This window comes from Pecten maximus, chromosome 6, assembly GCF_902652985.1.
Source record: "Pecten maximus chromosome 6, xPecMax1.1, whole genome shotgun sequence".
In the NCBI taxonomy this organism is placed as follows: domain Eukaryota; kingdom Metazoa; phylum Mollusca; class Bivalvia; order Pectinida; family Pectinidae; genus Pecten; species Pecten maximus.
The window spans coordinates 46,773,172-46,798,255 of NC_047020.1; the positions used below are offsets into that span (position 1 = coordinate 46,773,172).

Sequence of the window (25,084 nt, forward strand, 5' to 3'; positions counted from 1 at the left end):
CAACTTTTTAATTTTACATCAGGACAATTCTACATCCTGATATAAACATTTTATTATACGATGAAAAATTAAAAGGGGTATCATATATGACTCATCATCCGAATATTCTGCAGCATCTGAATGTTTCAAAGGCAGGTTGAACTTTGCACTAGTTTTCGGAGCTTTTAAGTAACGTTGACTCGGGTTTACCCTCCACATGTTGACCTAGGAGCTCGAATGCCTGCTACGCGACCATCGTCAGCTTTAGGGAACTACTCGAGAATGCCAAACATCAAAGTGTTCAGTGGCAGCTCTCATACGGACCTTGCCCAGAAGATATGTGACCGACTTGGTATAGAACCGGGGAAAGTGGTCACAAAGAAATTCAGTAACGGGGAATGCTGGTGCGAGTTTTTAGTTCTAATTTTAGAATTATAGTTTGCAGGTTGGACAACCTCGCATAGGAGTCCTGCATTTGAGTTACAGTTACTACTCTCCGAGAAGTAAAATGGTTACTCAAATGCAGGACAATTTGAATAGAAATAAAAAGTTCTTTTATGCATTTGTAACAAAAAATGGCGTCATCTTTTAAAGGTTCAAAAAGCCCCATACGAAGATGAAATGGAGGTGCCATGGATTCAGTAATAATTTACATAATATTCACATGTAAAGGAAAAAAACAACTGAATACACATATTCAAAAATCAGTAGTTGGGCTTACTTCAGAGTGCTGTTAATTTATATAAGGCAACAGGTTCTTCTTGGTACTTTGGGGGGGGGGGGGGGGGGGGGGGGGGGGCGGCACCTGATATTTTACATTTGAGAGAAGAATGACACTGTGACAAGTGATTTAAAGGTGTCAGCAGAAACAAAAGACTGGGGGAGTGAGTTCCATTGTGCTATTGTTTTAGGTTAAAGGAGTGTTTAAGGTGGATCATGACGCTTGTACTCCCTATATTATGCCAGCATAAATATTCAATATCGTCAAATATAATAACAGAATCCTAAATAAATATATGATGATTATATTTATGCCAATTAGTTGATATCAATAAATGACTGGTGTTGTTGAGTAATTAGCAAAAAAAACTTTCGAACAAAAATTTCAGAAAGTTTACTAGCCGACGAACAGGTAACCAGGTCATCTTTGTCAAGTCTGGAATAAGTCTACAAAGGTTACCCACACGCTTGCCTAAAAACAAGCCTGGCAAAACATAGATGAACACTAATACAATGATATCGTTGTAACTGTTTCACAAAAAAAATATTTCAGATAAGCTCTCTGAATTCTATAGTTTCTGATTATATACCAATTTTAAACTAGGTCATTTAATCAAATTCAAATAATTTTATGTTGAAATATCTGTTTTTGATGTTTCTGTAACTACCCTTTAACAAATATACCACAACAAAACATTAGTGAAGGGGTTCATCATTGATTACAAACTGTTTGGTTATTTCTCAAATTTTATTCAGCACAAGTGTTGTGAAGGACCTTAAAGCAGTCTCTAGAGGTCTGTATGTGTCTGACAATGGGTTAACATTGTGTTGGCTTGAGTGAGTGCGCAGGTCGTTAGGTAGGAGGATTTCAGGATGGATTGCAGCAAGACTCTACTAATTTGTAAAATACTATCAAATTTGTAAGTGACGACGGTGGAGTGGTAGCCAGTGTAGAGATTGATCATGTTTAGTGACAGAGCTTGTATTGTGGCGATTTTTACACACATATCTGTGGGGGCTTGATATATAAAACATAACTTACAACTGGGGTTGTCAATGAGCCTTAATACATAAAACATAACTTACAACTGGGGTTGTCAACGAGCCTTGATATATAAAACATAACTTACAACTGGGGTTGTCAACGAGCCTTGATATATAAAACATAACTTACAACTGGGGTTGTCAACGAGCCTTGATATATAAAACATAACTTACAACTGGGGTTGTCAACGAGCCTTGATATATAAAACATAACTTACAACTGGGGTTGTCAACGAGCCTTGATATATAAAACATAACTTACAACTGGGGTTGTCAACGAGCCTTAATACATAAAACATAACTTACAACTGGGGTTGTCAACGGGCCTTGATATATAAAACATAACTTACAACTGGGGTTGTCAACGAGCCTTGATATATAAAACATAACTTACAACTGGGGTTGTCAACGAGCCTTAATTCATAAAACAACTTACAACTGGGGTTGTCAACGAGCCTTGATATATAAAACATAACTTACAACTGGGGTTGTCAACGAGCCTTGATATATACAACATAACTTACAACAGGGGTTGTCAACGAGCCTTGATATATAAAACATAACTTACAACTGGGGTTGTCAACGAGCCTTAATACATAAAGCATAACTTACAACTGGGGTTGTCAACGAGCCTTGATATATAAAACATAACTTACAACTGGGGTTGTTAACGAGCCTTGATATATAAAACATAACTTACAACTGGGGTTGTCAACGAGCCTTGATATATAAAACAACTTACAACTGGGGTTGTCAACGAGCCTTGATATATAAAACATAACTTACAACTGGGGTTGTCAACGAGCCTTAATACATAAAACATAACTTACAACTGGGGTTGTCAACGGGCCTTGATATATAAAACATAACTTACAACTGGGGTTGTCAACGAGCCTTGATATATAAAACATAACTTACAACTGGGGTTGTCAACGAGCCTTAATTCATAAAACAACTTACAACTGGGGTTGTCAACGAGCCTTGATATATAAAACATAACTTACAACTGGGGTTGTCAACGAGCCTTGATATATACAACATAACTTACAACAGGGGTTGTCAACGAGCCTTGATATATAAAACATAACTTACAACTGGGGTTGTCAACGAGCCTTAATACATAAAGCATAACTTACAACTGGGGTTGTCAACGAGCCTTGATATATAAAACATAACTTACAACTGGGGTTGTTAACGAGCCTTGATATATAAAACATAACTTACAACTGGGGTTGTCAACGAGCCTTGATATATAAAACAACTTACAACTGGGGTTGTCAACGGTTAACTGCTTACTCGGTCAGTCGGTCAGAAGACGGCGAACTGTTTACCAAATAATCAGACTTACATGTATAATTTACATACCACATTAGGAGCCCCACACTAAGCTGAACTCGATCGATAGCAGGTGAATACTTATCTCTGAAAACTTTCTCAACAAAACAGTTACCGGTAATAACTTAGGATTGTTGTTTGTGGTCTCGGTAGCACATTTCTGGTCTTTGGAAAGAAAGGGGACCAGATGAAAAAATGGTTAAATGTCAACATTGGAACTTGAAACTTGCATATACGGAAGAGTCGTTTCAAGATTTCAAGAACTTCCAATATATATACTGAATCATCAAACGTGTCTGTAATATTTGGAATACATTGAGTATAATAATTGTGACTTAGTATTTCAGACAAATTCTGTGTGTGATTTGAGAAAGGCATCACGCTGTGTGTTTATCAACAGTGTATTATATTATTTATGGATTATCAAAACAAGCGGGGGAAAATCTGCAGACGTTATCAAATCGTAACCCTGGTAAATACTAGCCACAATATACCGCTCGGCTAGAGAGATCTTCTCTTTAGCTCGATTGGTTGAGGGTAAGACTAATAAGCCAGAGGTCCCGGGTTCGATCCCTAGCGGAGGCAGTGATTTAAATTAAATTAATCATGCACTCTCTTACATTGGCAACCCTGTAGGGGGAGTATGTAACCCTGGTAAATACTAACCGCAATATACCGCTCGGCTAGAGAGATCTTCTCTTTAGCTCGATTGGTTGAGTGTAAGACTAGTAAGCGAGAGGTCCTGGGTTCGATCCCTAGCAGAGGCAGTGATTTAAATTTAATTAATCATGCGCTCTGTTACATTGGCGCCCATGCAAGTTTTTTTTCATTATATATTTAGAAAGAATCTTTTCAACAACTGGACTTAAAAGAACACTTCATGTACTGACTTGAACAGGATAGAGATCGCTGGTTCTGACTAATGTACTGACTAGAACAGGATAGTGATCACTGGTTCTGACTAATGTACTGACTTGAACAGGATAGAGATCACTGGTTCTGACTAATGTACTGACTAGAACAGGATAGTGATCACTGGTTCTGACTAATGTACTGACTAGAACAGGATAGTGATCACTGGTTCTGACTAATGTACTGACTTGAACAGGATAGAGATCACTGGTTCTGACTAATGTACTGACTTGAACAGGATAGAGATCGCTGGTTCTGACTAATGTACTGACTTTAACAGGATAGAGATCACTGGTTCTGACTAATGTACTGACTTGAACAGGATAGAGATCACTGGTTCTGACTAATGTACTGACTTGAACAGGATAGAGATCACTGGTTCTGACTAATGTACTGACTTTAACAGGATAGAGATCGCTGGTTCTGACTAATGTACTGACTTTAACAGGATAGAGATCGCTGGTTCTGACAAATGTTCTTAACTCTGTCATTTGTAGAATGTACTGACTTTCCTTAAACATTGGATGAACATATTAATATATATCGGTAATGCATGTGTTGTAAACATGAAGATACGTTGGAATACTACAAATATCCAAATGATATGGGCCTCTGTAGATTTATATGTAACGGTCGCTGTATTTATATAACTGTTGTTTCCATTGTGAAGATAGTTGACTTATACCTTCTGTTACTTTCAGTGTTGAGATCGGAGAGTCTGTGCGAGGAGAGGATGTTTATATTGTACAGAGTGGCTGTGATGAGGTTAACGACATGTTGATGGAACTCCTCATCATGATCAACGCGTGTAAAATAGCTTCAGCCTGTCGTGTGTCGGCTGTCATCCCGTGTTTCCCTTACGCCAGACAAGACAAGAAAGATAAGGTATGATCAGGAATTATTTCTACTAGTTAGCTTGTCATAGCATGTCATAACATATCATATCATGTCATAGTATGTCATAACATATCATATCATGTCATAGTATGTCATATCATGTCATAGTATGTCATAACATCATATCATGTCATAACATAACATATCATGTCATAGCATGTCATATGCCATAGCATATCATAACATGTCATAACATGTCATAGCATGTCATAACATGTCATATCATATAGTATGTGATAACATATCATGTCATAACATATATCATGTCATAGTATGTCAACATGTCATAGCATGTCATAGTATGTCATAACATATCATATCATGTCATAGTATGTCATAACATATCATATCATGTCATAGTATGTCATAACATATGTCATAGCATGTCATAACATGTCAGCATATCATAACATGTCAGCATGTCATAACATGTCAGCATGTCATAACATGTCATAGATATGCCATAGCATGTCATAACATGTCATAGCATATCATAACATGTCAGCATGTCATAACATGTCATATCATGTAATAACATGTCATAGCATATCATAACATGTCATAACATGTCATAGCATGTCATAGTATGTCATAACATATCATGTCATATCATATCATAACATGTCATAGCATGTCATGGTATGTTGATAACATGTCATAACATCTCATAGCATGTCATCATAAAATAACAAGTAGAGAATTATTGTATCACCGGGATGTCGTCATACGATAACAAGTAGAGAATTAGTGTATCATGGGGATGTCGTCATAAAATAACAAGTAGAGAATTATTGTGTCACCGGGATGTCGTCATACAATAACAAGTAGAGAATTAGTGTATCACCGGGATGTAATCATAAAATAACAAGTAGAGAATTAGTGTATCACGACTATCACTGGGGCTGCATCATAAAATAACAAGTAGAGAATTAGTGTATCACTGGGGCGTCATCATAAAATAACAAGTAGAGAATAAGTGTATCACCGGGATGTTGGTGCTATGTTGATAATTTTGTTCTTTTGTTCACTGTCTCTACGTTATCTTTTCCAGAGTCGAGCTCTGATCTCTGCCAAACTTGTTGATACTTTTGTTCACTTTTCCAGAGTCGAGCTCCGATCTCTGCCAAACTTGTTGCAAATATGTTATCTACAGCAGGCGCCGACCATATCATCACAATGGACCTCCATGCTTCTCAAATTCAGGTATAGACTATAGTATTCTAAACTTGAGGAATGTTTGTATACCCCTGCAATGGAGTTGTGTGTGGGGGGGGGGGGGGGGGGGGGGGGTAGTATACTGGAATCTGTCTCGACCAGGGGACAGAACCTAAAGCCTTCCTCACAGGGGCGAACGCTCAACTAAAGGCCAAAAGTGAGGCCTTGTCAAGGGAGACGTTAGGAAGAAGAAAGTTGCTAAGAAAGAAGAGAAAAGATAAGATCCGAAATTTAGTCGCCTCTTACGATCATGCAATGGGGGCAACAGGTACCAACAAACAAACAAACAAATCTTATGCCCAACCTGCAGGGCTATTTTGAAAAGTACCTCCCTGCAGATTGTTGTATATATGACAACTTTACCGGTTTTCAATTTTTCTAAGATTTTCACCATAGATATTGAACATGATGGTCCAAATAATTGCGAAATATTTTGGGTGTACAAGAACTGGAAGTTGTTGTACCAATTGCGTAAAAAGTGAACATGGCTTAAAAATTTAGGTATTTTTGGGGTTTAAGGTTGTGTGATTTTTTAGGTCACCTGAGACAAAGTCTCAAGTGACTTTTTCTAATCCCCTTTTGTCCGTAGTCGTGCGTTGTGCGTCCGTAAACAATTTACATTTTCAACTTCTCAAAAACCCCTAAACCAAATTCAATGAAATTTGGCAGGAAGCTTCTATGGCTAAAGGTCAACCAAAATTGTAAATTATATGGTCCCCACCCCCCAGGGGCCTGAGGGGTGGGGCTAAAAATGGTCAAATTGACTAAAAATTCAAGAATCTTCTTCTCTACCCTCAGATATGGTGGAATCAAACACTATTCATAATTGGAAGGTGCTTTACCAAAATTGTAAATTTCATGACCCTGGGGTCTCATGTTTGCCCCTGGGGAGGGGGTAAACTTTACTATAGTTTATATAGGGAAATCCACATTTTTGACTTATATTTGTTTTATTTCATTGGAATTCATTCTAATTTGGTAAACATTATCAGCATGGGATGACAGTTTGATGGCATGCACATGTTGGCATTGACTGACCCCCAGGGGCAGATAGGAGGGGCTAAAAAGGGACAAATTGACTAAAAATTCAAAAATCTTCTCTACCCTCAGATATGGTGGAATCAAACACTATTCATAGATGGAAGGGTCTTAAGGTACTTTACCAAAATTGTAAATTTCATGACCCTGGGGTCTCATGTTTGCCCCTGGGGAGGGGGTAAACTTTACTATAGTTTATATTGGGAAATCCACATTTTTGACTTATATTTGTGTTATTTCGATTGGAATTCATTCTAATTTGGTAAACATTATCAGCATGGGATGACAGTTTGATGGCATGCACATGTTGGCATTGACTGACCCCCAGGGGCAGATAGGAGGGGCTAAAAAGGGACAAATTGACTAAAAATTCAAAAATCTTCTCTACCCTCAGATATGGTGGAATCAAACAATATTCATAGATGGAAGGTTTTTAAGGTACTTTACCAAAATTGTAAATTTCATGACCCTGGGGTCTCCTGTTTGCCCCTGGGGAGGGGGTAAATTTTACTATAGTTTATATTGGGAAATCACATTTTTGACTATAATTTGTTTGATTTCTATTGGAATTCATTCTAACTTGCTTAACATTATCAGCTTGTGAAGGCAGTTTGATGGTTTACACATGTTGGCCCTGACTGACCCCCAGGGACTGATGGGCGGGGCTAAAAAGGGTCAAATGACTGAAATTTCAAAAATCTTCTTTTCAAGACCGAAATAAGGTGGAATCAAATACTCTTAATATATAGAAGGGTCTTAAGGTGCTTTACTAAAATTTTGAATTTCATGACCCAGGGTTCTCAATTTTCCCCCTGGGGAGGGGGTAAACTTTACTATAGTTTATATTGGGAAATCACATTTTTGACTATAATTTATTTGATTTCTATTGGAATTCATTCTAACTTGGTTAACATTATAAGCTTGTGAAAGCAGTTTGATGTTATGCACATGTTGGCCCTGACTGACCCCCAGGGGCTGATGGGTAGGGCTTAAAAGGGTCAAATTGACTGAAATTTAAAAAAAATCTTCTTTTCAAGACCAAAATAAGGCAGAATCAAATACTCTTTATAGATGGAAGGGTCTTAAGGTGCTTTACTAAAATTATGAATTTCATGACCCTGGGGTCACACATTTGCCCCTGGGAAGGGGGTAAATTTTACTATAGTTTATAAAGGGAAATCATATTTTTGACTATCATTTGTTTGATTTCTTTTAGAATTAATTCTAACTTGGTTAACATTTTCAGCATGGGATGACAGTTTGATAATATGCATATGTTGGCCCTGACTGACCCCTAGGCCAGTAGGGATTGATGGGCGGGGCCAAAAAGGGTCAATTAAATTAACTGAAATATTTCAAATCTCAGGTGACCGTTAAGGCCCATGGGCCTCTTGTTTAATAGATATTTTTTGTTGCATAAATGCATCTTTGATTTGCAGTAAATATCACTCTAAAGAAAATGATAACTTTTTGAAGCAAAAAAAGTTAATTGTGCATTATTTGGACTAAAAATGGAACCCTGTCACACTCCCATGTAGGGGGATATTAGAATGGTGATGGAACCTGGGACCTTTTGAATTTTCAAAAATCAATGTAACCTGTAACAGGTCCTTAGGTATGTTTTTACTGATGAATACTTTGTTCTGAGATGATGGAGCAATCTTGGTCAAAATTAAACGAGGAGTCAACTGACTTCTGCCCTATATTGTCAGGAAAACCAATCAAAGATGTCCTTTGGTTGAATAGTGAACATGACCAATTTTCTGCTTTCCAGGGTTTTTTTGATATTCCTGTTGACAACTTATACGCTGAACCAGCTGTACTTAAGTGGATCAAAGACAACATCCAGGAATGGAGAAACAGCTGTATTGTCTCCCCTGATGCAGGTGGTGCCAAAAGGTCAGGTCAAGGTCACATATGAGATGATTAAATCAGTTTTTAATGTTTTTAGGAAACAGTGTTTAGAAATAAGGATATCAGGGTTTCATGTAAGAAAAATATGTGTGATTTAAATCATGTACTTGGTTAATATTTCTCTTTTTCTGCTCCAATATGTTTTTCAATCTTTTGAGATAATTTGCATATATATCATGTATATGAAAAAATTCATTGATGGCAATATGTGATCATTGCAGGGTTACATCCATTGCCGATCGTCTCAATGTGGACTTTGCTCTGATCCATAAGGAGCGTAAAAAAGCCAACGAGGTGGCCTCCATGGTTCTGGTCGGGGACGTGAAGGAACGCATCGCCATCTTGGTGGATGATATGGCTGACACTTGTGGAACTGTCTGTCATGCAGCAGAAAAGTAAGGCTTCCTCATCACGTTCTAGAAAGTTGTCTACATTTCATATGGAACTGTTCAGATTTATTAGCGAGCTTATGGTATAATTTGGCATCTGTCGTCTGTCTGTCCATCAATTTTCTACTTCTATTTTCTACTTCTAGTAAACTATAAGTAACTGGAAACTGACCTGTGGAAGATTACATTAAAGTTTCCTTATATAAATGACCTTTGGTTATTGTCAAGGTCACAGGGGTCAAATTTTTAAAGATATAAAGAATCGTCTTCTCAAGTTCTAGACGACCCAGAGGTTGCATATTTTGCCACCAGGTACCTAGTACAGAATGGTATACACTTTCCTCATATACATGACCAAGGCCTGATGGGTCTTTTATGTTAAAAACTTCAAAAATCTTCTGATCCAGAATATCCAGGGGCCTTATATATTGTTTACAGGTTTCAAGTATAAAGTGGTATAAAGTTTCCTCATATGAATGACCTTGAGCTATTTTCAAGGTCACAAGGGGCCAAATAGTTAAAAATAATTTGCAAAACTTCTTTGAAGTTCTAATTGTGCCAGGACTTTGTAATACTTGTGATAAACTTCTAGTTCCAGATGAACCAGGTACGTAATACATTGTCAGCAGTTACCACATATGAATGAACTTGACCTATTTTAAGGTCACATGGGAGAAATAGTTAAAAATTAATTTGTAAAACTTCTTTTCAAATTCTAACAGAAACAAGGTGTTCATCTTCAGCCAATAGGTTCCTGCTATGGACTAGTACTGATATGAAGTTTCCTCATATCAATGACCTTGACCTGTTTTCAAAGTCACAGGAGTCTGATATGTTAAAAACTTCAATGATCTTCTTTTCAAGTTCCAGAAGTCCCATTTGTGTAATATTTCTGCAAGGATTGAGTGCTATAAAGGTTCAGCCTTTAAGAGATCTTGGCCTATTTTCAAGGTCTTCATTGTGAGATATGAAAGGTGACGCACATGTGGACGGGTGTACAACACAGAATCAACATAATCATTTCTACATGTTGTGACTTTTAAATTACTAGTTATGTTTAATTTTATAAAATCACCCATAGAGGTAATATTTAGGTCATCTTGATAGCCATTGTGCTTCGTCTGTCATCGTCCATCATGCGCCGTCCGTAATCTTCACATTTTAAACTCCTTTTGGATTTCCAATTATCTTTGGGCTGCCGAAAACCAGTTTATCTTTAGGCCGACAGAAAACCAGTTCATCTTTAGGCCGACAGAAAACCAGTTTATCTTTATTTAGGTGACAGAAAACCAGTTTATCTTTAGGCTGACAGAAAACCAGTTTATCTTTAGGTGACAGAAAACCAGTGTATCTTTAGGCTGACAGAAAAGCAGTTTATCTTTAGGCTGACAGAAAAGCAGTTTATCTTTAGGCTGACAGAAAAGCAGTTTATCTTTAGGCCGACAGAAAACCAGTTTATCTTTAGGCTGACAGAAAACCAGTTTATCTTTAGGCCGACAGAAAAGCAGTTTATCTTTAGGCCAACAGAAAACCAGTTTATCTTTAGACTGACAGAAAACCAGTTTATCTTTGGGCTGCCGAAAACCAGTTTATCTTTAGGCCGACAGAAAACCAGTTCATCTTTAGGCTGACAGAAAACCAGTTTATCTTTATTTAGGTGACAGAAAACCAGTTTATCTTTAGGCTGACAGAAAACCAGTTTATCTTTAGGCTGACAGAAAAGCAGTTTATCTTTAGGCCGACAGAAAACCAGTTTATCTTTAGGCTGACAGAAAACCAGTTTATCTTTAGGCTGACAGAAAACCAGTTTATCTTTAGGCCGACAGAAAAGCAGTTTATCTTTAGGCTGACAGAAAAGCAGTTTATCTTTAGGCCGACAGAAAAGCAGTTTATCTTTAGGCCAACAGAAAACCAGTTTATCTTTAGACTGACAGAAAACCAGTTTATCTTTAGGTGACAGAAAACCAGTGTATCTTTAGGCTGACAGAAAAGCAGTTTATCTTTAGGCTGACAGAAAAGCAGTTTATCTTTAGGCTGACAGAAAAGCAGTTTATCTTTAAGCTGACAGAAAACCAGTTTATCTTTAGGCCGACAGAAAACCAGTTTATCTTTAGGCCGACAGAAAACCAGTTTATCTTTAGGTGACAGAAAACCAGTGTATCTTTAGGCTGACAGAAAAGCAGTTTATCTTTAAGCTGACAGAAAACCAGTTTATCTTTAGGCCGACAGAAAACCAGTTTATCTTTAGGCCGACAGAAAACCAGTTTATCTTTAGGCTAAAACCCAGTTTATTAGCTAACTTAGTCTGAAGGACCAAGGTGAGCTTATGCCATACCAAGCATCTAGTGGGGGTTAAAACCTGTACAAATAGTTTGGCCGACCCTCCGGGGGGTGTTGGGGTGTTGGGGGGGGTAGTATACTGGAATCTGTCTCGACCAGGGGACAGAACCTAAAGCCTTCCTCACAGAGGCGAACACTCAACTAAAGGCCAAAAGTGAGGCCTTGTCAAGGGAGACGTTAGTAGGGGGGGGGGGGGGGGGGGGCCTGACCCGCCAGGGGGCAGAGTGGTGAAGCCAGAGAAGAGCAATTTGACTGTATTGCTATAAACAATTTCTTCTCTAAAACTATGAACTAGATATCATTCATATCACATTTGTACAAATGGTTTGGCTGACCGATTAGGTACCTGAAGGGAAATATAGCAAATTCTTTAAAATCCTTCTTTTGTAGGAATTAGAGGATTTTGTCTAAATTTTAAGGTCTCCATATTAGAGATAGGACACCCTTTAGCAATCACTGTCTGTTTGTTTGGCTGTCTGTCTGTTCAGCTGTTTGTCTGTTCGTTTGGCTGTCTGTTCCTTCAGCTGTCTGTCTGTTCGTTCGGCTGTCTGTCTGTTTGTTCGGCTGTCTGTCTGTTTGTTCGGCTGTCTGTTTGTTTGTTCAGCTGTCTGTCTGTTCGGCTGTCTGTTTGTTTGTCTGTATGTTCGTTCGGCTGTCTGTTTGTTCGGCTGTCGATCTGTTTGTTTGGCTGTCTGTCTGTTCGTTCGGCTGTCTGTTCGTTTGGCTGTCTGTTCGTTCGTTCAACTGTCTGTCTGTTCGTTCAGCTGTCTGTCTGTTCTTTCGGCTGTCTGTCTGTTTGGCTGTCTGTCTGTTTGGCTGTCTGTCTGTTTGTTCGGCTGTCTGTTCGTTCGGCTGTCTGTTAGTTCAGCTGTCTGTTCGTTCGTTTGGCTGTCTGTCTGTTTGTTCGGCTGTCTTTTCTTTCGTTCAGCTGTCTGTCTGTTCGTTCAGCTGTCTGTTCGTTTGGCTGTCTGTCTGTCTGTTCAGCTGTCTGTTCGTTTGGCTGTCTGTCTGTTCGTTCAGCTGTCTTTCTGTTCGTTGGGCTGTCTGTCTGTTCATTCGGCTGTCTGTCTGTTCACAAATTTAGTTCTTACCTGTTAATTTTAGTATTTATTGACTGATTTCCATGAAATTTAGTCAACATGTTCAATTCATAAAAATCCATCCGGAGGCCAAAAATCAAGGTCATTTGGGTCCAATTGAAAGTGTTTTGTTAAAATTGCTGAAATATCCAGGTGAGCGATATAGGCCATCTGATTTTGAAAGAAAAATCTGTTTATCTAGAGACTGAGAGAATCCAACAAGCAGTATTAGCCTAGGACAGCTAGTAAATTAAAAGTTAAAACAAGTGGTTGGATGATAGTAGTTATACCAATGTTACCTCTGTTTTGTATTCCTACAGAATTATTCTATTTGACATTGTAGACTATTAGAAGCTGGGGCCACCAAAGTGTATGCAGTCTGTACACACGGGATTTTTTCTGGGCCTGCCATATCTCGTATCAACAACTCAATGTTTGAAGCCATGGTTGTTACCAATACCATCCCGCAGGAGGAGAGAATGAAGAACGCCCCAAAGATCCAGGTAACATTGGCTGACCTAGGAGCTGGGATTTGATTGGTTGACGTTTGTTGAAAACCTTAGGTTATTGTAATCGTCTATTGGTTGACTTCTTTTTTTTAGCTCACCTGGCCCGAAGTATTGAATGGATTTTCACCAAATTTGGTCCGGAACATCCTTGGGGGAAGGGGAACAGAGTTTGTATACATTTTTACTCTGAACCCCCAGGGGCCTGAGGGGCGGGGCCAAATAGGGGAAATAGGGTTAATCCTTTAAATCGCTACTAGTCATAAAGTTATGAATGAATTTGAACCAAATTTGGTCAGGAACATCCTTGGCAGAAAGGAAACAGAGTTTGTATAAATTTTTACTCTGAACCTCCAGGGGCCTGAAAGGCGGGGCCAAAAAGGGGAAATAGCGTTACTCCTTTAAATCGCTTCTAGTCATAAAGTTATGAATGAATTTGAACCAAATTTGGTCAGTACCATCCTTGGCAGAAGGTGAACAGAGTTTGTATAAATTTTTACTCTGAACCCCCAGGGGCCTGAGGGGCAGGGCCAAATAGGGGAAATAGGGTTACTCCTTTTAATCGCTTCTAGTCATAAAGTTATGAATGACTTTGAACCAAATTTGGTCAGTAACATCCTTGGCAGAAAGGAAACAGAGTTTATATAAATTTTTACTCTGAACCCCCAGGGGCCTGAGGGGCGGGGCCAAATAGGGGAAATAGGGTTACTCCTTTTGATCGCTTCTAGTCATAAAGTTATGAATGACTTTGAACCAAATTTGGTCAGTAACATCCTTGGCAGAATTTGTATAAATTTTTACTCTGAACCCCCAGGGGCCTGAGGGGCGTGGCCAAATAGGGGAAATAGGGTTACTCCTTTAAATCGCTACTAGTCATAAAGTTATGAATGAATTTGAACCAAATTTGGTCAGGAACATCCTTGGCAGAAGGTGAACAGTTTTTGTATAAATTTTTACTCTGAACCCCCAGGGGCCTGAGGGGCGGGGCCAAATAGGGGAAATAGGGTTACTCCTTTAAATCGCTACTAGTCATAAAGTTATGAATGAATTTGAACCAAATTTGGTCAGTAACATCCTTGGCAGAAAGGGAACAGAGTTTGTATAAATTTTTACTCTGAACCCCCAGGGGCCTGAGGGGCGGGGCCAAATAGGGGAAATAGGGTTACTCCTTTAAATCGCTACTAGTCATAAAGTTATGAATGAATTTAAACCAAATTTGGTCAAGAACATCCTTGGGAGAAGGGGAACCGAGTTTGGATAAATTTTTACTCTGTACCCTCAGGGGCCTGAGGGGCGGGGCCAAATAGGGAAATAGGGGTTTATCCTTTAAATCACTATTTTTCATAAAGTTATGAATGGATTTGAACCAAATTTGGTCTGGAATATCCTTAGGGGAAGGGGAAAAGAGAGTTTATATAAATATTGACTCTGACCCCCAAGGGGCCTGAAGGGAGGGGCCAAATAGGGGAAATAGAGATTTGAGTTTTAAATGGATTTGAACCCAATTTGGTCAGAAACATCCGTGGTGATGGGGGAACAGATTTTGCATAAATGGTTACTGTGACCCTCAATCCCATAACTACGTATAGTATCGCTATCGCTAAGGGTTTTCCCCACTCTAAGGGACTTAGTTTCTTTAAACACCATTATGGTGTAAAAATAATCCATATGGTCTTTCAGAGAGTACATTTTTAGCGTACCTGGCCCGAAGGGCCGGTGAGCTTATGCCATGGTGCAGCGTCCGTCGTCCGTCCGTCGTCCGTCAACTTTTTCTTTAAATTGCTACTAGTCCTAAAGTATTGAATGGATTTTCACCAAATTTGGTCAGGAACATGCTTGGGGGAAGGGGAACAGAGTTTCTATACAGTTTTACTCTGAACCCCCAGGGGCCTGAGGGGCGGGGCCAAATAGGGGAAATAGGGTTACTACATTAAATCGCTACTTGTCATAAAGTTATGAATGAATTTGAACCAAATTTGGTCAGGAACATCCTTGGTAGAAGGGGAACATAGTTTGTATAAATTTTTACTCTGAACCCCCCAGGGACCTGAGGGGCGGGGCCAAATAGGGGAAATAGGGTTAATCCTTTAAATCGCTACTTGTCATAAAGTTATGAATGAATTTGAATGAAATTTGGCCAGGAACATTTTTGGCAGAAGGGGAACATAGTTTGTATAAATTTTTGCTTTGAACCCCAGGGGCCTGAGGGGCGGGGCCAAATAGGGGAAATAGGATTAATCCTTTAAATCGCTACTAGTCATAAAGTTATGAATGAATTTGAACCAAATTTGGTCAGGGACATCCTTGGGGGAAGAGGAACAGAGTGTTTAAATCTTTATTCTCAACCCCCAGGGGCCTGAGGGGCGGGGCCAAATAGGGGAAATAGGGTTGCTCCTTTAAATCGCTACTAGTCCTAAAGTATTGAATAGCTTTTCACCAAATTTGGTCAGGAACATCCTTGAGGGGAGGGGGAACAGAGTTTATATGAATTTTTACTCTGTACCCCTAGGGGCCTAAGGGGCGGGGCCAAGTAGGGGAAATAGAGATTAGTCTTTTAATTGCTACTAGTCATAAAGTTTTAAATGGATTTTAACCAAATATGGTCAGGAATATTCATTGGAGAAGGGGAACCGAGTTGGTATTAATTTTTACTCTGAATCCCCAGGGGACTGAGGAGTGGGGTCCGATAGGGAAAATAGGGGTTAATCCTTTAAATTGCTATTGATTATTAAGTTACGAATGGATTTTAACTAAATTTGGTCAGGAACATCGAGAGAGGAAGGGGGGAAAGAGTTTGTATAAATATTGAGGGGCCTGAGGGGCGGGGCCAAATAGGGGAAATAGAGATTAGTCTTTGAATTGCTATTTGCCATAAAGTTTTAAATGGATTTTAACCAAATTTGGTCAAGAGCATCCTTGGGAGAAGGGGAACCGAGTTTGGATACATTTTTACTCTGTACCCTCAGGGGCCTGAGGGGCGGGCCAAATAGGTAAATAGGGGTTTATCCTTTAAATCGCTATTATTCATACAGTTATGAATGGATTTGAACCAAATTTAGTCTGGAATATCCTTAGGGGAAGGGGGAAAGAGAGTTTATATAAATATTGACTCTGACCCCCAAGGGGCCTGAAGGGAGGGGCCAAATAGAGGAAATAGAGATTTGAGTTTTAAATGGATTTGAACCCAATTTGGTCAGAAACATCCGTGGTGATGGGGGAACAGATTTTGCATAAATGGTTACTGTGACCCTCAATCCCATAACTATGTATAGTATCGCTGGGCATTAAGGGATAAACACAATTCTTATGTAAAAATAGGCCAAAGGGTTTTCCCCACCCTAAGGGACTTAGTTTCTTTAAACACCATTATGTTGTAAAAATAATCCATATGGTCTTTCAGAGAGTACATTTTTGTATAATGTATTAACAAATTGAACATGAACATTATTTTGACATTTGGTCAAATCCAACCAGGTGAGTGATACAGGCCCCATGGGCCTCTTGTTGTATATGTATTTACAAATTGAACATGAACATTATTTTGACATTTGGTCAAATCCAACCATGTGAGCGATACAGGCCCCATGGGCCTCTTGTTTTAATTCCCACGTATACTGATGTGCCAAATATCTTTATAACCACAATTTCCCAATTATTCCTGAATTTCTCATAAAGCATAAAATAAGTCTTTTTAATTTCAAGTAATCTGAACTAATATAACTAGCATGGCCCAAACTTTCTGTACTACATTATTAGCTCACCTGGTCCGAAGGACCAAGGTGAGCTTATGCCATACCGTGGCGTCTGTCGTCCGTCCGTTGTCCGTCCGTCCGTCCGTCCGTCAACAATTGACTTCTTCTTCATAACCGCTGATCAGAATTTGATCAAATTTGGTCAGAAGCATCCCTACGGGTAGGAGACTCAAAATTGTACAAATGATGGGGCTGGCCCCACAGGGGCCTGAGGGGCGGGGCCAAAAGGGGTCAATTTTGCTATATTGATATAAACGACTTCTTCTCTGAAACCGAGCAATGGATATCGCTCATATTTGCCTGGTAGCATCACTATTGGGTGAGGATTCAAAATTGTACAAATGATGGGGCTGGCCCCCCAGGGGCCTGAGGGGCGGGCCAAAAGGGGTCAATTGGGCTATATTGATATAAACGACTTCTTCTGTGAAACCGGGCAATGGATATCGCTCATATTTGCCTGGTAGCATCACTATGGGGTGAGGATTTAAAATTGTACAAATGATGGGGCTGGCCCCCCAGGGGCCTGAGGGGTGGGGACAAATGTGGTCAATTTGGCTATATTGATATAATCAACTTCTTCTCTGAAACCCAGCAATGCCTGTCACTCATATTTGCCTTGTAGCATCACTATGGGGTGGGGATTCAAAATTGTACAAATGATGGGACTGACCCCCCAGGGGCCTGAAGGGCGGGGCCAAATGTGGTCAATCGGGCTATATTCATATAATTGACCTCTTCTCTGGAACCAAACAACCTTGGGGTAGGAATTTGAAATTGTTAAAATGACTGGGCCGACCCCCTGGGGGCTGAGGGGCGGGGCCAAAAGGGGTCAGTTTTGCAGAATTGATATAAAAGGCTTCTGCTCTGAAACTAAGCAATGGATATCGCTCATATTTTACTGGTAGCATCACCTTGGGGTAGGGATTCAAAATTGTACAAATGGTGGGGCTGACCCCCAAGGGGCCTGAGAGGCGTGGCCAAAATTGGTCAATTTGTTTAAACAACTTCTTCTCTGAAACTAAGCAATGGATATTACTCACATTTGTATGGCAGCATGGTTATGGGGTGGGGATTCAAAATTGTACAAATGTTGGGGTTGACCCAGGCCGCCAGGGGGCTGAGGGGTAGGGCCAAAAGGGGTCAATTTGGCTAAATTGATTTAAACAAATTATTCTCTGAAAGTTAGCAATGGTTTGACTGGTAGCATCCTATAGGGGTAGAGATTTAAAATTGTATAAAGGAAGGAGCTGACCCCCCAGGGGGCAGAGGGCAGGGTTAAAAGGGGTCAATTAGTCCAAACAAGATCTTCTCTGAAACTAAACAATGGATATCACTCACATTTGTTTGGTAGCAACCCTATGGGGTCACGCCAAAAGTCAATTTCATTTCATGGATTAATGCACTTTTTGGCATTTTTAGTATTAAAATAAAACCAATGTACATGTACCCATATAAAATGCTTATGATATATATTGACATAGCAATACCAGCGACAAATATACTGAAGCATCATCCTTATTTCATATCTCATAAAACCAGGTGAGCGATACAGGCCCTCTGGGCCTCTTGTAAATTATAGTAATTCATACAAATTATTTATTTGTTATCCGTGCTGGAAGTTTACTTTAAAATTATTCCTTACCATGTCACAAATGATTGTACTAGATATTCAGTTGTGATATCAATGCCCTAATTACCTCGACAGCTGCTTCAGTCCCCTTTGTAAGTCGTATACAGTTTACTTACACATTTGATTTCAACTTTCTCCTCAGTATATCGGGAAACAAATGACATTATCAACTAATTTGAAACCATACAGTATCTGTAACAAAATTGTTTATTAGCTCACCTTGCCCAAAGGGCCATGGTTCGTCGATCGTCTTCCGTTTGTCGTCCATCGTCTGTCAACATTTGCTTAAATCACTACTAGTCATAAAACACAGAATGGATTTTAACCAAATTTTGTCAGAAAGATCCTTGTGGGAAGGGGAACAGATTTTACATTAATGACGATTCTGACCCCCAAGGGGCCCATAGAGGAAGATAGAGGTAATTTCTTTAAATCACTACTCATTATAAAGTTATCAATGGATTTAAACCCAATTATGTCAGAAACATCCTTGGGGTAAGGGGAATATATTTTGCATATACTGTGACTCTGACCCCGAAGGGGCCAGAGAGGCGGGGCCCAATGGGAAATAGATACAAATCCTTTAAATCGCTTCTTGTTGCAAAGTACTAAATGGATTTAAACCAAATTTGGTCAGAAACATCCTCCGGGGAATGGGAACAGATTTAGCATAAATGGTGACTCTGACCCCCCTGGGGCCAGAAGGGTGGGGCCCAATAAGGGAAATAGATGTCTTTTAAATTGCTACTAGTCATAAAGTACTGAATTGATTTTAACTAAAAGTATTCTTGATGAAAGGGGAACAGATTTAGCATAAATGATGACTCTGACCCCCTGGGGCTAGAGGAGCGGGGCCCAATAAGGGAAATTAAGGTAAAAAATTTAAATCCCTACTAGTCTTAAATGACTAAATGGATTTTGATTATATTTAATATGAAGCATTATTGGGCCAAGGAGATCTAATGTTGTATAAATGATGGATATGGGTCCCTTCGGCCTAATAGGGAAAATGTTGCAAAATAAAAAAAAAGTTGAAAAACTTTAAACCATAGTTGGAAAATGCAGCAAAAACGGTAGAAAAATAATTGTAATGTAACATTTTTGCCATGATAACTGAAATATCCAGGTGAAAAATGCAGGCACTCTGGGCCACTTGTTTCTTAAAAAAACAATTTACCCAATACTTCATAAGTATAATGAAAATTGTTGTTTAGTCTCCTGGACAGTGCATTCTATGTGTCCAGTAAGGATCTTAATGAAATCAGAAAAAACAATTAAATAAGGCCAAATTAAATCTCGGTTCCACTCCTGTATTTTATGAAAAATATATTTTTGGGCTGTAATTTTCACAAAATGTACTGAATTAGGTTTCTATAAAATGTGCTATCAGTATCTGTTTAAAACTGCCCATTAATTAATTTTGATCATGTTTTATTTCACTGCAAGTCTGGTCGGGATGCACATTGACAAATACAGTTTAGTCCTGATACAGTCTATATCACTGCTACCTTTTACAGAATAATTATTGATTAAAACATCTAAAAAGTTCATTTATTGTTGATTGATTTGATACCTGTAGATGGTTTGTGTTGGTGATAATATTTTACTAACGCGGTCGTGATACGGTGGAGGATGTGTTTAAGGAAGGACAACTCTGTAGAAATTCCTCTGTAGAAATTCTGCTATGATTCCTAACTAAGCGAATCGGACCCACTGTGCCTCTTGTCAAATGAGAATCACAAATCAATATGGTGTTGTCATCAGTTGAGATGTGTAGTTGAACCTGTTTAAGTACCTACGAACATGATATATTGTGTGAAAACCTCGAGTTCTTTTTTATGTTAACCTGCTCTTAACGAAAACCATGCCATGTTTCATTTATTTGAGTTTTAATGTGAAAGGTTATCACATAATCTATTGAGGATTTTGAAGTAAAATACACTTGATTTAACTGTTGTGAAACCTGTCTGATCTGACCCCGGAGTACATGACCTTGTCTGATCTGACCCCTGAGTACATGACCTTGTCTGATCTGACCCCGGAGTACATGACCTTGTCTGATCTGACCCCGAAGTACATGACCTTGTCTGATCTGACCCCGGAGTACATGACCTAGTCTGATCTGACCCCGGAGTACATGACCTTGTCTGATCTGACCCCGGAGTACATGACCTTGTCTGATCTGACCCCGGAGTACATGACCTTGTCTGATCTGATCCCTGAGTATTCTTACACCCTGGTATCTAACATAATCTCGTTCTGATGACCAAACATTCCATAATCCTGTATTAGACCTATAGTATGTTTAAAGCTTATACTGTGTGGTTCTTCATTACTTAGAGGCCATACAATTTTGTTTCTGAAGCAAATTTCAGGGTCAGAATTTTATACAGAACAATGTTACCAATGATATGTTGTTTCTGTTATTATTTTTCTTCAGATCGGTACAAGATTTTTAACAGGGCCCAGTGTCCAGTGTCCATTTTCATGTTTTATGTTCTCTCCTTTAGTTAGATTTTGATTTTAAAAATTGCTAACTAAAAGTACGCACGCTGTTAAGGAATTAAGGTTTCAGCTTGACACCCAAGTTCTGGCTTAAGGATATGAAATTTGATAGTGTCTGCATAAGTCTGGTCATCCATCTGGTCATCCGCCTGGTCATCAGTCTGGTCATCCGTGTGGTCATCCGTGTGGTCATCCGCGTGGTCATCCGCCTGGTCATCAGTCTGGTCATCCGCCTGGTCATCCGTGTGGTCATCAGTGTGGTCATCCGCCTGGTCATCAGTCTGGTCATCAGTCTGGTCATCCGCCTGGTCATCCGTGTGGTCATCAGTCTGGTCATCCGTGTGGTCATCAGTCTGGTCATCCGTGTGGTCATCAGTGTGGTCATCCGTGTGGTCATCAGTGTGGTCATCCGTGTGGTCATCAGTGTGGTCATCAGTCTGGTCATCCGTGTGGTCATCAGTCTGGTCATCCGTGTGGTCATCAGTCTGGTCATCCGTGTGGTCATCAGTCTGGTCATCAGTCTGGTCATCCGTGTGGTCATCCGTGTGGTCATCAGTCTGGTCCAAATCATTGGATAGGTGCAGACACAGTTGAATAAGAAAAGCAAATTTAATATGCACAGTAAATAACAGACATGTACGCCGACACCTGGACAAATTATACACATTAATTTTGATAAATAAAATTGTTCTGCCTGTGTACAGGCTTGGGGCCATGTCTTGTATAATTATATATCAATATTTGAACTGTTTGTAATAAAAGTGTCCATTTCTTTTCAGTGTATCGACATCTCCATCATTTTAGCTGAGGCAGTGAGAAGAACACATAATGGGGAATCGGTTTCATATCTGTTCAGCCATGTTCCACTCTAGTTGTGACGTCATTCATTCCTCATCACTGTAGGTTTGTGCATGTCTTGGTAAACACATGTCCTCATTTGTGTAGATATCTGGAATGTGATAATAAATCTTAAAATTCAGAAAAAAAATTTATTATAATAAATGTAAAAATGGCTCTTGCTTTAGATTATTGTTAATTTTTTTTTTTTATATTTAGGAAACTCATCAATTTAGTTGAAAACCTGCCTTTTCAAAGTTAAATAAATCCCAGAAAAGGGGACTTTTCTAATTCAAGCTTTTTAGCCCACCATCATCAGATTATGAGCTATTCAAATCGCCCTGTGTCTGTAGTCCTTGGTCCATCCCTCCGTAAACAATTCTTGTTATCACTATTTCTCAGAAAGTACTGAAGGGATCTTTTTCAAATTTCATAAGTAAGTTCCCCTTGGTCTGTAGTTGTGCATATTGCATTTTGCGACCAATCGGAAAATAACATGGCTGACAGGCAGCCATCTTGGATTTTAACAATTGCAGGTTGCTCCTTCTATATTGTGCTATATCAAGTTATTAAATGTTTTGAAGGAAGAGTGAAAGACTGTAAAAGAAGAGAAAAGATCAGTCTTAAATTTTACTGATATGGATCACTCAATGGTGGATGCCCTCTGGGATCTCGTTTTTCTTAGATTTGGATATTTCTGTCCTATCATTCTTCTGTTCATGAGATGTGACAGATATTTCTGTCCTATCATTCTTCTGTTCATGAGATGTGACAGATATTTCTGTCCTATCATTCTTCTGTTCATGAGATGTGACAGATGTTGTTTTGTAGAAACAGACAATTGTTGGTATGGTTTATTTTTTGTTGTGTATTTTTTCAGTTTTTAAAAGTTTGAGAGGTTTTGTTGGTAGATGTTGATGACTGACTTTTGATTACATTGACCTGTATCATAACACTTTCCAACAAAATAAATTCACCTCATAGAGCAAGTATATACTCTAATTTTAAACCTTTAGGAATTAATATTTGATAATAAATAATACATTTGATATATAGTATTTGTTAAAGCATCATTAGATTGTGGGCTAATCAGCCTATTTCTGTGGTCTGTAGTCGGGCTGTCATCAGTCTGTCGTCAATCTGTCGTCGGTCTGTCATCAGTCTGTCATTCAGTCTGTAACCAGTCTGTCGTCGGTCTGTCGTCGGTCTGTCCTCAGTCTGTCCTCGGTCAGTCTGTCGTCAGTCTCATCGGTCAGTCCGTCGGTCAGTCTGTACTCAGTCTGTACTCAGTCTGTCGTCAGTCCGTCGTTAGCCCGTCGGCAGTCTGTACTCAGTCTGTACTCAGTCCGTCGTCAGTCTGTCGTCAGCCCGTCCTCAGTCTGTCGTTAGCCAGTCGTCAGTCTGTCATTCAGTCTGTCCTCAGTCTGTCATCGGTCTGTCGTCAGTCTGTCATCAGTCTGTCTTCGGTCTGTCCTCGGTCTGTCGTCTAAACAACAGATCTACCCTCACTCAAACGTCTATTAACACTTTCATGTCTTGTTGTGATTAATTCACTTCACTTCCAGACTGATGGTTTTTGCAGGCAGCAAATTAGATACAATTATAAATTTTTTAATCACATAGTGCTGTCAAATCTAAGAGAAATCATGTGTCAAACGTTTAGTTGATATGTGATTATTTCTACTTGACAGTGTGTCGATATTTCCATGATGATATGTGATTATTTCTACTTGACAGTGTGTCGATATTTCCATGATGATATGTGATTATTTCTACTTGACAGTGTGTCGATATTTCCATGATGATATGTGATTATTTCTACTTGACAGTGTGTCGATATTTCCATGATGATATGTGATTATTTCTACTTGACAGTGTGTCGATATTTCCATGATGCTGGCAGAAGCCATACGACGGACACACAATGGTGAGAGTGTCTCCTTCCTATTTACCCATGTCCCACTCTGAACTGGACCTAAAGTGATCACGACTTCACATCCACTCCGACATGAACTGGACCTAAAGTGATCACGACTTCACATCCACTCCGACACGAACTGGACCTAAAGTGATCACGACTTCACATCCACTCCGACATGAGCTGGACCTAAAGTGATCACAAGGCAATTCACAGACTTTCCTGACATCGCCATTTGATGTGAAATCCTTGATAAACTGTTTATAATTCAGATCTGGCCAATTTACTGGCAACAAATTCACAGACTTTCCTGACATCGCCATTTGATGTGAAATCCTTGATAAACTGTTTATAATTCAGATCTGGCCAATTTACTGGCAACAAATTCACAGACTTTCCTGACATCGCCATTTGATGTGAAATCCTTGATAAACTGTTTATAATTCAGATCTGGCCAATTTACTGACAACAGCAGCAGGACGTTAATATCAGATTGAAACAAATGTATTTTGTGATCCTGTGTATTTATAATGTGTTGATGGGTATAAAACTTAGCGTTCATCGAGATAAATTTATACGCAATTTTCTACGGTGATCTCCAGTAAAACTTTATATAGATTGCCTGTATTTAGTATTATACCTTAAAGAAATACTGATCTGACATGAAGTGCTCCTTTGATGTGATATGTTTATTGGTGACAATTTGTATGTAACATTAAAATGGTTGTTATATAAAACAGACAATGGTTTAGTTATATAAAACAATGGTATAGTTATATAGGACAGACAATGGTTTAGTTATATAGGACAGACAATGGTTTAGTTATATAGGACAGACAATGGTTTAGTTATATAGGACAGACAATGGTTTAGTTATATAAAACAATGGTATAGTTATATAGGACAGACAATGGTTTAGTTATATAGGACAGACAATGGTTTAGTTATATAAAACAGACAATGGTTTAGTTATATAGGACAGACAATGGTTTAGTTATATAAAACAATGGTATAGTTATATAGGACAGACAATGGTATAGTTATATAGGACAGACAATGGTTTAGTTATATAAA

At 39.0% G+C, this 25,084-nt stretch overlaps 1 protein-coding gene across 4 annotated transcripts; it reads left to right on the plus strand.

Moving 5' to 3' along the window:
• Positions 1-112: 112 nt before the first annotated feature.
• Positions 113-24,751, plus strand: LOC117329914 (ribose-phosphate pyrophosphokinase 1). 4 transcript variants are annotated; one of them, XM_033888147.1, is made up of 8 exons: positions 113-383; positions 4,692-4,875; positions 5,992-6,090; positions 8,915-9,039; positions 9,276-9,449; positions 13,206-13,365; positions 22,035-22,158; positions 23,968-24,751. In XM_033888147.1, exons 1-7 carry the CDS (start codon positions 217-219, stop codon positions 22,125-22,127), a joined length of 1,002 nt encoding a protein of 333 aa, XP_033744038.1. In that variant the 5' UTR covers positions 113-216; the 3' UTR covers positions 22,128-22,158; positions 23,968-24,751. The 4 variants fall into 4 exon arrangements, with proteins under 4 accessions (XP_033744038.1, XP_033744037.1, XP_033744040.1 ...); XM_033888146.1 differs by having other exon boundaries at positions 22,035-22,154; XM_033888149.1 differs by lacking the exon at positions 23,968-24,751 and adding an exon at positions 23,784-23,961.
• Positions 24,752-25,084: the final 333 nt, after the last annotated feature.